Here is a 12,293-nt window from a genome sequence, read left to right as displayed (position 1 = left end):
TTGCATTATTTATACAATTTGTTTTGATGTTCTACACACCATCCCATGACAACATAGGATGGTAAAGCTGGAAATACAACACAAGTCAGGCTGTAGGCTCAAAAAGCAACATTTCCTACATCTCCCCATGAGGTGTAATAGAGGCAAATTTTAAGGAGATAAGGCCCAGTCCTAAACCAGTTCACATTCAGAGGCTGATTGAACTAGATGAATTTTGTTTTGATACTGGCAACACCAAAACATTCCCTTGAGGTCTGCAAGCTAGCTTAGGAGTCACAAGACAGGCTGTGTGGGTCATATAATAATATGCTCCAATGCCACTTTGTCCAACATTTGCTGCCTAAGGCATCTCTCTCACTCTGCCTGAGGATGGGGCCAGCTTTGGCCGTTTGTGCATCGTTCCTCTGGATGTAACAGAAAACTAGGTCACGAAGACTTCCAGTTAGGCTTTTCTCCTGGTGAGCTACATTTAGGTACTTGCAGTATAGATCTGTCAGATGGAACTCTCATAATGGAGAATTCCGGGGAGTCAAAAAAATCTGAATGGCACATCCCTAGCTGGTGTGATTTTTGTGGTGGCAGTACAAGCAGAGGCCACCAGTTCTGCAATGAAAAGGGTGCCACAGAGATTGTAAATCAGAGTCAGTCCATTGTCCATTTTAACTCTAAAGCAGAGCATGGAAAAGATACTTTGGGGAACTACAGTGGTGCCTCGCTAGACAGTTACCCCACATGACAGTTTTTCACTAGACATTGGCTTTTTGCGATCGCTATAGCGATTCGCAAAACAGTGATTCCTATGGAGGAATTTCGCTGGACAATGTTTGGTCCCTGCTTTGCAAACCGATTTTCACTAGACAATGATTTTGACAGCTCCCTCCGTGCTTACAAAACTGGTGTTTTCGGGACCTAAGCTTCGCAAGACAGAGATTTAAACAGCTGTTCGGCAGTTCGCAAAGTGGCTTTCCTATGGCCGATCTTCGCTAGACAACGATGATTCTTCCCCATTGGAACGCATTAAACAGGTTTCAATGCATTCCAATAGGGAAATGCTTTTTGCTAGACAATGATTTCGCTAAACAGCGATTTCAGTGGAACGGATTATCATCGTCTAGTGAGGCACCATTGTATAGTATCTATGCAGCATGGGAACCATTTTTTTCAAAACAAAAGTGCCCTTTTTCAAGCATCATGTCTATAGTGTTGCATTTGTTAGGACTGCTACCTGATGGAAGGATTTTAATTCAATTTATGCACCAATGACAAATAATTATAAAATAAAAGTCTCTGAGTTTTAACAGAATTGCATTTCCTTCAGAGTTGTCAGAGAAGTAGATGTGCTAGTTTCAGCAAAAAGTAGCCACATTTGTGTTTTCACAAAAGTAAACATGAAACAAAAATAATTTTTTAAAAAGGACTGTGGCACTTTTAAGACTAGCAAATTTATTTCAGTGCGAATTCTTGGGGATCACAACCTGCTTTTTCAGACACTGCTTTGTTTATAGATGATGCACGCACACATTGCCTGATTAAATGGGGGCACTCATAGGTAATGATGCTTTAATCAACAAGTCTGATGGATTAAGTATTGGCGGTAATGTACAGTATTGCGGCCTTATCCTGCTGCTCCCCTAATGCCATCCTCTTTGCCTTATAGTCTCCATGGGGGCCTGTCAGGGGAACTTCAGTGAGCTCTCTGGAGTGATCTACTCTCCACAGTTCCCCGATGACTACGAGGCCAACAGCAACTGCACTTGGGCTCTGCGACCCCTAGGCTGCGATTCTGTGGAGCTCACCTTCCGAATCTTTGATGTCCATGACCCCAACGACCGCCTGGAGCTGCGGGATGGGCACAGCAACCTGTTGCTGGCCCAGTTTGATGGGCGCTGGCAGCCAGGGACCTCCCTGCTCTTTCCCACTGACTACCTGCTCCTCTCTTTCCAGTCAGACCAGCTCCTGCAAGCTCAGGGTTTTGCCATCTTGTACAGAGGTAGGTAGGCACTCAAGCCTAACACCCTTCGATGCCCCAGTGTCAAAGCTGGCGAGCTGTTCCACATGTATGGACTAACGTTGCTGTGGCTTTTCAAGGGTGACAGCTCTCCTGGCCGGTCTTAATCTGGTTTTGCTTCTGGAGTCAGCCTTGAGGGAATCAGCAACAACATGGATGAGGCCACTGGAAAGACTCTAGGAACTACAATCCAAGAAAAGAGGAACTTTCCCAAATCACATCTTCTTGCACACATTCTGTCATTCTGTCATAATCCAAGTCCTACATTCCTTCCTGCAACGTTCTCAGTGGGGTGTGTAGTAGCCCCGATTTGCACTACAGGATCTAGGACAGCTTGTGATTGCAATCTTTTGGCAAAACCCAGCACATTGCATGGTTTATTTGTTCGCGCTCCATACAAAAAGGAACAAAAAAGGATTTGTTTTCTGTAGAGCAGTGGTTTCCAGCCTTGGATAACCCAGTTGTTCTTGGACTGCAACTCCCAGAAACCCTGGCCAGCACATCTGGTGGTGAAGGCTTCTGGGAGTTTTAGTCCAAGGACTCCTGGGTTACTCACTGGGAACCACTGCTCTAGAGGCATTGTGGGAGCTGCATTCTGGAAAAGAACTGTCCTAAGCCCTGGCCAAAATAACAAGGGCAGAGCATCCTGGGCCATGAGGGAGCATGGGGTGTGTGTATGAATGCAGTGAGAGCAGGGCTGTCTTTGAACTCCTGGACTCAGCCCAGCCCTTGCCAATTGTTCCCTGGGGCTCCGAGTGTTGGCCTCTCTAATTATAAGCTCTCAGTTCCACACCTGCAAAGGGAAGCAGATGAAGGACGCCTGTCCCTTTGAACTGGGCGCTGGGAACAGGAGGAGTGTTATTTCAAGAGCCCTTGGGAAGCCCTTCAAGTGTGTCACCCACACTGACTTGCTCTCCCCCTTGGCTACTACAGCACCTTTGAAATAACAACAGCATTCACAACCCAGGCGGGTTAATTAGGGGACAAGTTTTCTCCTGACATCCCTTTGAATCCTTGTGCGGCCTCAGGCAAAAATATGTGCAGTGCTAAAGGCACATGGGAAAAAAAACTTGGGGGTGAGAAAAGACAGAACGCAGGCAGAAGAACCAAGTATGAATGGTGCAAGACTACATTCTTGTATGATATTAGTAAATATTAGTGACATCTCTTTCTTCAAACTTTGTTGTTCCAGTGCCTCGGTAATGGTTAGCTAGAAAGCTGGCTTTATGGAATCATGAAGAAGCTCAGTACCACTGCTTGGGTCCTTCTCGTTATACTGACACACTCTCTCTCACACACACACATACACACTCACTCTCTCTCACACACACACACACTCAGAGAGAGAGAGAGAGAGTACAAAGGTGTGGGGGTTTTTTTGTTTTGTTTTGTTTTGTTTTGAGTGAGCACCAAAAACACAATTATGCTTTGGGTGACAGCTCCCAAAACCCTGCAGCTAGCACAGCCATTGGTCTCACTCTCTGGAGGCTCTTTTTTGTAATACCCCCCCTCCAAAAAAAGCTCTGACAAAGAAAATTGAGCTGACCATTCAGCAAAAAAGACCTGAAAGGGGTGGCCTGTAGCCTGAACTGCAGGAGTGCTTCACCCCAACGTACTGGGCTGAGGTAGGCTCCCTAGTGTTCAGATCCCTCCTCCTGAACCTTTTGGAAAGCTATGAGGGAGAAGAAATGGAATGTGGTAAAACCAAACGTATCTTTCCGTACCCATATAGGTGTATGGAACCTACAGCTAGCCTATGCATATCTCCATGAGTTTCGTGCCTTCACAGAAATTTGACCCGAGGTCTCCCTGAGATTAACAGGACACAGAGATCATTACTCTGCACTATTCCTACCCCTAAGTAAAAGGGAAGTTGCTGTATCTAGAAAGTCACAATCTTTGTAGATTAGGCCAGTTAAGTGCTTCTAAACTAAGGTTAGCAGTAGTATTCTATGTGAGCACTGCAGAAACTAACAAAAAAGGTCTTAATCTGAATTTGGGGTTCATCGGGTTTAATCCCAGAATCTACACTAAAGATCAAACTAAATGTTTCCTCTCACAATTAGATTTTCTCAGACATACTTGCCTCAGGTTTGAAAATAACGCCACTGTTTACACTCCAATGAACAATCATAAAACAAAGCTTCTAAATGCAAGATACAGAGGTGAGGAAAATCATATGCTCTGACACACACACACATCTTTTATGACTTGAGAGAGCACATCTTCTAAAAACCTTCAAGCCATGCCCTCTGGTATGACCTTGAGGCACATTTATTGTTGCTTTTCTGAAACATGATCATATCCAGGGTTTAGCTCTAAATTCTGGCAAGTATGGGAGAAAGGGAGAAGGAATCTAGACCGGGCTTTCCTTTTAAAAAAAGTTGCACATTATAAAAACAGGACATATGGAAGTTTTATAGCCTGGGATTGGCTATCTGAAATCACCCAGTTTCCAAGACCAGGAATATTCTGGGCTGTAGTCCAAGACTCAAGATTCAAACTGTATTTCCTCCCTCTAACAAGTGTAATGAGTCAGTGTTTTTCCTTCAGGGCTCCAGTTTCAAATTCCACCACACTCTTGACAGTTAAGGAGTTTGCCTGTGAAGCCTAAGGGAGGGGTACAGCATGTATTCCCCACATGGACCTTTGGGGTGATCATCTGCAATTTGTTACGGGTTGGTTGTGTCTTAGAGGAGAACTGGAAAGCACGTGCTCATGTTATATTTTCCTATTTGTGGTTTTGCTGATGAGTAATAGTTTTCACCATGTAAAGAGTGCATTCAAGTACAGTAACTTTTTTGTCATACCATAGGGGTATGATGATGTAGCTGTTTTTTCATGTCTAAAAATAAGGGCAACAAATGAAGCCTGAGGCTTTGGCAGTAAGGCTGGGTTGCAATTTTACAGTTAAAAGCAAATCAGCAATTCTCATTTCTCTACAGGAGTGAAGGGTTCCTCGGTCAACCTGCGCACCCTGCCAGGTGATGGATCTCGACTTGTCCCGACCTCCTCGGATTGGCTGAACTCCACCTGGACCTACAGTGCCAGTGATTCTGCCATTGGAGTAGGAGGTAAAGAAAAAGATATTCTGTGGCCGTATCCTTTCAAACCCCTATTTGTGCTAACCCTGCCAGCTAGCTCAGGGAAAAACAGACTCTTCATTTCTCTCCAAGCCAAGGAACCAGTGGCAATGGCTCCACATCAGGTGAAAACAAAAGAAAGATAAAAAATGAAGACAGCAAGAACACCATGGCACCTTAAATGCTAACTGCTATAATTTAATGTGAGCTTTCATGGACAAGTCCACTTCCTCAGACGAAAGAGTGGCCACATTAAAATATAGCAGTCTTCAAAGTGCCACAACATTCTTCCCTGCTTTGTTTTTGCTTTTTCATTTTGCCTGATATGCTGGCACAGACTAACACAGCGACCTCTTCCAAAATGCCTCTGCATTTTTTTGCGAATTTACTTGCAAATTCCAATACAGACGGAACTGAACAAATATGCTAATTTGAACTTTCTTATCTCCATGTTTCCTAATGTTTCATGGCAGTTCTTGGCTCAAGAAGCTGTTATCAAAATTCTTTTTCAAATGCATACTTTGAGGTAAAATGTGTTTAAGAGTGTGGATTCTGAGTGAAAGCACATTTTGAAATCACAACTTGGGAAATCTCCTTCATGAATTACTATTGGGGAAAAAAAAATCCTCCATGGAAAAAGACACCTGCTGGCCAATCTAGAGAGGTGGATTAGTCCAAATATGTATCTTCTCCTAACTTCATTTTAAAAATTCATTGGCACAGGTTAGAAATATTAACTGATTTATGTGGAAGTGGAACAGAGTGGGTTGTGTTTATTTATTTAGTGGTATCGATGAGGGGACCCTCGGCGGTTCACAATGTTAAAATATGTACAATTAAAAACACAATAAATTACACATTAAAAAGCAGTTAAACTATGCTAATGATTAAAACTAGATTAAGTGATTAAAAACATTTAAAACTTTAAAAGCCAAGTTACTTAATTAAAAACCAGCATCCAGTGGCTCAGTTATAGTTTTAATGGCTTAACTGTTTGAAAGTTTTACATTTTTCCTGTTCAAATTTGATTTTAAATTGTTTCAAACATTGCATGTTTTAAAATTGCTTTTATACAGCTTTGTAAACTGGCCTGAGATCCTATGATATAGGGTGGACAATTAATGTTTAAATAAACAAATAAATAAAAAGCCTGCCTGAAGCAGTAGGTCTTCAGATGTTGGCTAAATGATAAAAGGGAGAGGTCTAACCTAACCTCCTGACGGAGAGCGTTCCATAATCTGGGAGCAGCAGAAGAGAAGGATTCATGTGCGAATGTGCATGAAAGCAATATGGACGGAAATGCCATGATTTTCCCATCTTTAATAGGCCAATTCCACCAGGAGTTGCCACCATGCAATCCTGCTACTGGCCACCAGGGGCCACTAAGCTTTCCAATGTGATGTTCTTTGTAAGACAGCTCATTGGCTAAAAAGACATGAGGGAACCTTAAGTACAGTACTGTATACAGTACTTTTTATTCTGGGCATGCCTTTGCAAACCCTGCACTAAAAATAGAAAGACAGACAGAAAAAAGGAAGAGAAAAATCCAAACTCTGCATCAAGGAGAGTAGAATTCTGTACAAATTAGGCAAGTTTGTTGTTATTTGCTTATTTTGCACACTACCCCCCCCACTAGCCAGGTGGAATAGGAGACAGCTGGGCAGAGTACTGGGAGCCCCCACAACCCTGTTTACCCTCTTTCAGGAAACTAGCTCAGCTCACCTGGCTTGTGCAGTTTTCTTAGGCTTTGCCTAGAGGTACAGTAGTTTCAGACCTGTGTAGGGAGTCACTTGAACCAGGATCATTTTTTTTTTGAAAAAAAGTCAAATGTCTCAGGTTGCAGAATTTTGCAATCAAGGACGTATGGATGTACACAGCCATGTTAAGTGGCTTATTTGTCTAAAGAAGCCTAGATTTCTCCTATACAAAGCTCTGCATGTATACAGGCCGAGAGGAAAATCTACAGGTGTCTCTATCTTCCACTGCATAACATCTTCTTCTCCATCTGGATGCTGGGAGTACCTAATAAATCTGGTGCCACCTATACGCAAGGATTTTCTATTTATAAAGTGACTACAAGTTGCTTTTAAGCCATTCCCTTGGGCCAAACTAGAGAAAGCTTTAAGCTACCTCATCAAATCTGATGTCTCTCTTTAAAACTCAAACTTGCTGGTGCAAACTGTCCCCTCCCAAAGAAATTTTATTTTGCACCATTAGTGAAAATTGAGAAGCATCTGTATAACTCATTAATGGGGTAGGCAGCAGCTTCAAGGGGGATTCATCTGGAGAAATGATGTGGGGGAGGAAGCATCCCCAGGTTAACATTCCCAGTCTTAATTTATCATATTGACTGAGTGGCACCCCTGTTTTAAAAGAATTTTTGCAAAACATTGAATTAGATGGGAAATCTGATCTAAGATCTCTAGCCTTAGTTTGGCCCAGCAGATTGGAAATAGCTGTTTCATTGACTTTTTGAAAGTTTTGTGAGACAGCAAATACAGTAAAATGTTACATAGAACACAAGTCGGTTCTGGACAGCATATTCCAAAGAAAACACATAGAAATGTAAGCTAAGTGTTGGATATATCTATTGCTTTTGCAGTGTTTGAAAAGAGGACAAGAGAGAGAGGTTCCTTAAAGTGGGCCTCTGGGTTTTACCATGTCTTGATGGGGAGACTGATAGAAAGGCAGACTCTGTTAAATTACTGCACAGATCCAGCTCTATAGCCCCTCTGCAGAAGCAAAAGCATCATGCTTATGTACCGCCCAATAGCACTCAAAGCACTCTCTGGGCAGTTTACAATTCAATTCTGCAGGCTACATCTTGCCTCCCCCCCCCCCGGCTGGGAAATCAGTTTACTGATCTTGGAAGTATGAAAGGCTGAATGAACCTTGAGCCGGCTACCTGGGATTGACAACCTCATTGTCATGAGCAGAGTTTTGGCTGAAGTGATGGTTTAATCACTCCACCATGAAACTGCAGCTATTCTGACCATCCCTAACATCAATGACTTAAAACTTAGAACAGTTATTATTATTATTATTTTTATTATAGCTCCCAGAATTCTCTTGCCAACATGACTAGTAGCTATAGTGCCTAGGAGATTCTGGGAATTAGAGCCCTAAAATTTACTTTTCTGGGCTCTGATCCAAACTGTCTCCTTATTCCAGTGGTTCCCAACCTTGGGTCCCCAGATGTTCTTGGACTAGAGCGCCCAGAAATCCTGGCCAGCACAGCTAGTGGTGAAGGCTTCTGGGAGATTCAGTTCAAGAACACCTGGGGACCCAAGGTTGGGAACCACGGTCTTGTTCAGAATTTCCAGTGTTCTAGAATGAAGGCTTCTATCATCCCATGGTGGGGATGGTGGAGGTTGCAGCCCATTTCATCCAGACTGTGCTGGGTTGAAGAGGATGGTATAGAGGTCTTAGCACTGATGACTAATCCAGCCTTTGTTGTAGCGTGTTTTGTTTAGAGAATTTTAATGTCATATTATGTAAATGGGGTCTTCTTATCTTTTGTAATACAGCTTGGGTGATGTACACGGCCACAGGGACCTTCATTCTAGCCATTGTCATCATCTCATACCATCTGCGCAAGAGGTAAGCTGTGGGGTCAGGAACCAGCCAATGGGGTTGAGACACAATATGTGTGTCTTGCTCCTACCTATTAGAAGTGTGCAGGGATGGGAACTGCTGGATAGCTCAGTGGTTTAGGCATCAGGTGGCAGAGCCCAGAGATTCGGAGTTTGATTCCCAACAGTGCCTTCTTGACAGGGGCTGCACTCAATGAATTATAATTTCCCTTCCTTTTCTCCAGTTCTAAGAGGCAGGAGGTACAGTGAGCAAATTTTGTACACCAGGCAGCACAAAGAAGAGAAAGGGAGGCCCAGGGAATGTTATGGTGGTATGTGAAGCAATCTAGATGAGATGTTATCCAAGAATCATATGGAAGGTCTGCACTTCTTCGAGGAAAAACTGGGATTGGGCAGAATAAAGGGATTATGAACAACCCAATGGAGTCAGTAGTAGTGGTTGTAGCAATAGAAGAAGGGGGGAAAGTATCTCCCTGCCATTCAACACAAAATGAAAGTTGGGGGCACAGGCTGATTATTATGGACAGTCAACAACTCTATGTGTGCGGAAGAGAAAAATGTCTACCTCCTCATGGTATCTTGAGAGTTGCGGAAGCACAAATATATGTTTTTGTTAAAAAATGAGACAAACCCATAAAAGAAGGGAAACCCGCCCCTCAAAACAGAACCCTCTTCCTGACTATGTTCACTTCCTAGGCTCAGTCAAGAAGAAAAGGAGAGGAAAATGGCAGAGAAGCTTAAAAATGAAGGGCCTACAGTTAGGTAGAATGAGGCTCTTCCTCCTGACCTCCCAGGCTATTCCTCTCATTTGTTTATGCCACACATTTTTTCTCACTGAAAGTCCTACGTGAGATTTCAACTTATGGTTGAACCTGTTTCTACACCTGGGATGTGGGGCAGGCACCATTTTGTCCTTTGCCTCAGGCAGCAATCTCTCTCTTAAGCCTGTATCAGGGTGATCTTCTCTGCTGAGAAAGGGAGAACTTTGAAGGTGTGGATTTAATTCACAGACAGCCCACAGAAACTATGCCCTCAAATACTCCAAGCCCAGGAACAGCCAATGGGGAACAATCTTGAAGTAAAAAAATACTTCCCCCACAAAAGCAACACTATGTTGCAGGGACCCTCACTTGTTATAAAATGAACAGGGCTGTTGTCAAGCCAAGGGCAAGCGATATGCATCTGAGATGTTGTTGTTGGTGGCATGCTTTCTCCATTCACCCGGTCGTTTGGTGTGCTTTGTTCCCTTTCTCAGGACCTGCCTTTTTGTGCAAAAGAAGAATGGCAATTCTTTGGTCCCCTTTTCATCCAAAGGGCCACGGAGTCGCTGCCAATGCCTCGGGGGTGAAGCGTGGGCCGTGGCTTACCGACACACCCGTGTGGTGATCTGCACCACGCGTGGTGCCCCACACCACCACCCACTACACAACAGCAGTGGGGTGGGCAGTGATGACGAGACCTCCTCAGACTGCTTGTGCTTGTGCCATAGTTATGAAAATCTTTCTTCCACCAACCAATCGTCTCTTAAATCTCTCATCTCCACCATCTGAGGCAACCCGGATCCCTTCTCAAGTCCATCAGATCCATGAATCCAGCTCCTTCTTCTGTTGCCAACCTCCTCTAATGGAACTTCTTCAAGTCATGAAGGACTAAGAGACTGGGACCTTATAAACAGATCCAGTCAGGCTGGGAGGCAGAAGAATGTGGGAACATAAAGGAAATCCATGCCTTCTGTGACACTAGTAACAACATGCTAGAGAAATTGAAAGATATTTCATAGCAGTCTTGATGTTTAGCAACGATTCGTACATCAAGAGTTCCTGATTGTCTGCCATGGCAGTTTTCTAAGGCATAAGAATGCTAAAGTGGCTGGAGGAGACATGTTGGCCATCTCTGAAGCAAGACGTCCAATCGTGGTGCTGAAATTTTGCAGAAAAACTTCCTGTGGGGGTTGGTGGAAGTACTTACTGCAACAGGAGGCATGCCCCACAGCACCGTGGGAGAATTTAGGATTGTGCAACAGAAGAGGCACGTTCTCTATAATGCACATCAATATTTGCAGGATACAAAGACCTGGGAATTGTGGGGTTCTGTGGCCATAACCACAGAATGGTGTGTGTATATGTGGAGAGGGGATAGACCATTTTAACAGAGTGGATAGCCTGGGGATACTGAATGAGGGGACACTTGTGTGCTGAATGCATCTCACCCATTGTCACTTTAGGACATTTGGGTACAAAACAGAGCCTGAGGACGGTGGACACCAGGAGGCCGACTCATCAGGGAGCTCTATAAACACACCAAATAAGAAAGAGGGGAGACCAGAGCTACCGCTTTTGTCTGCTGCAACCTACAGGCACAAAAGAGACTTTGGAATATTAAAACCTTCATTAAATTATTTTCATATTGGTGAGAATGCTTCTCTCTTATTGCACTGCTCCTCAGAGTTGGGTTGGCGTTCAGTCCCAGGTGCCAAAAGTCTACAGCGCTCCTTTCCTTGATCTGATATAAATAGAATATTCATTCATTCCAAAGGCAGAGACACACATACACAAGGTTACTCATTGAAGGTAGGTTCTCTATCCAGGGTGCTCTTCCAAAAATGCAGAAAATGGCAGTGCCAAATGATTAAGAGCTTCTAGAACTATACTGCTTTGGATTAAGTTTAGGGAAAACATTGAGAGAGGAGAAACAACAGAAGTGCCTAAAATTCTGCAAGGAATGCAGACTCCTAGGGCCATGCCATTAAGTGACATAGTAGGTTTGGGTCAGAAGTACTTCTCCCCAGAGCATATCTTTAGGTGTGATTTAGAAAAATACACTAAATAATATGCTCTGGATTTTGTAAACATTAAGTGAGGGCTTTGCAGGGGAGCAATGCAGTAAATGGTAGTGGAACCACAGCATGCTGGGAGGGAAGTTTTCAGGCTTCCTTCCACAGCAGTGACCTTAATGTAATTCCCACCACTACCAAACAACAGTTAGTATTAGGAAAAACCCTTCCTGTTGTAACCTATGGGAAACGTCCTCTTCCTGATAACAGCTAGGCAGTGAGAATGGTTCTACAAACAGTTAATTTTGAAAAAGCATTAAAAGTGATTGCTAATCAACTCTGCAGTGTGTGCACTTAGGCACTTCAACTATGGAATTTCCTACCACATGATGCCGTGACGACTCCCATCCTGGAGAATGAGGCACATTTCATGGAAAAGACCAGGATCCGCAAGTCAGGAGGGCTACACCATATGAACAACCAGCAGAAACAGAGTTGGCAAATAACATGGTTACTAGGAACAATGTTACCAAAAATATATTTCTTTTTGGGAAAACTAAGAAGGCCACTATTGTGACAAAGTAACCTAAGAAGCTCTAAAGTTATTATTTATTTCCCCTAACAAGGAATGCTTCCTCCTCAACAGTTATTTTTCCAAGGGTAAAAATGTGGGCTTTTTTCCTCCTGTTTTCAAACTTTAGTTTTAGAAAATCACAACAAAAACCCACCCTACTGGTGCATCAAACTTAAGTCAACAAGTAACTTTTGTAACAACCAATGCTTGCAGTGTTGCTTTTTGAAAAGAGTGATCCAAGCTCTGGAAAGAAGCATCTTGT

General features: G+C 43.3%; 1 protein-coding gene across 1 annotated transcript in view; it reads left to right on the top strand.

The window, feature by feature from the left end:
* Window positions 1-11,100, top strand: part of KREMEN2 (kringle containing transmembrane protein 2) — a 33,578-nt gene extending 22,478 nt beyond the window's left edge. Inside the window, exons 5-8 of the mRNA XM_020810575.3 lie at window positions 1,658-1,990; window positions 4,954-5,082; window positions 8,619-8,691; window positions 9,940-11,100. Of these exons, the coding sequence (XP_020666234.2) occupies window positions 1,658-1,990; window positions 4,954-5,082; window positions 8,619-8,691; window positions 9,940-10,234 (830 nt within the window). The 3' untranslated portion in view covers window positions 10,235-11,100. The remainder of the gene's footprint in view (window positions 1-1,657; window positions 1,991-4,953; window positions 5,083-8,618; window positions 8,692-9,939) is intronic.
* The last annotated feature ends 1,193 nt before the right edge of the window (window positions 11,101-12,293 follow it).

This window comes from Pogona vitticeps, chromosome 6 (assembly GCF_051106095.1).
Source record: "Pogona vitticeps strain Pit_001003342236 chromosome 6, PviZW2.1, whole genome shotgun sequence".
NCBI classification, from domain to species: Eukaryota; Metazoa; Chordata; class Lepidosauria; order Squamata; family Agamidae; genus Pogona; species Pogona vitticeps.
Note: the sequence above shows the minus strand (reverse complement) of the source record. Positions and strands in the feature narration are given on the sequence as shown.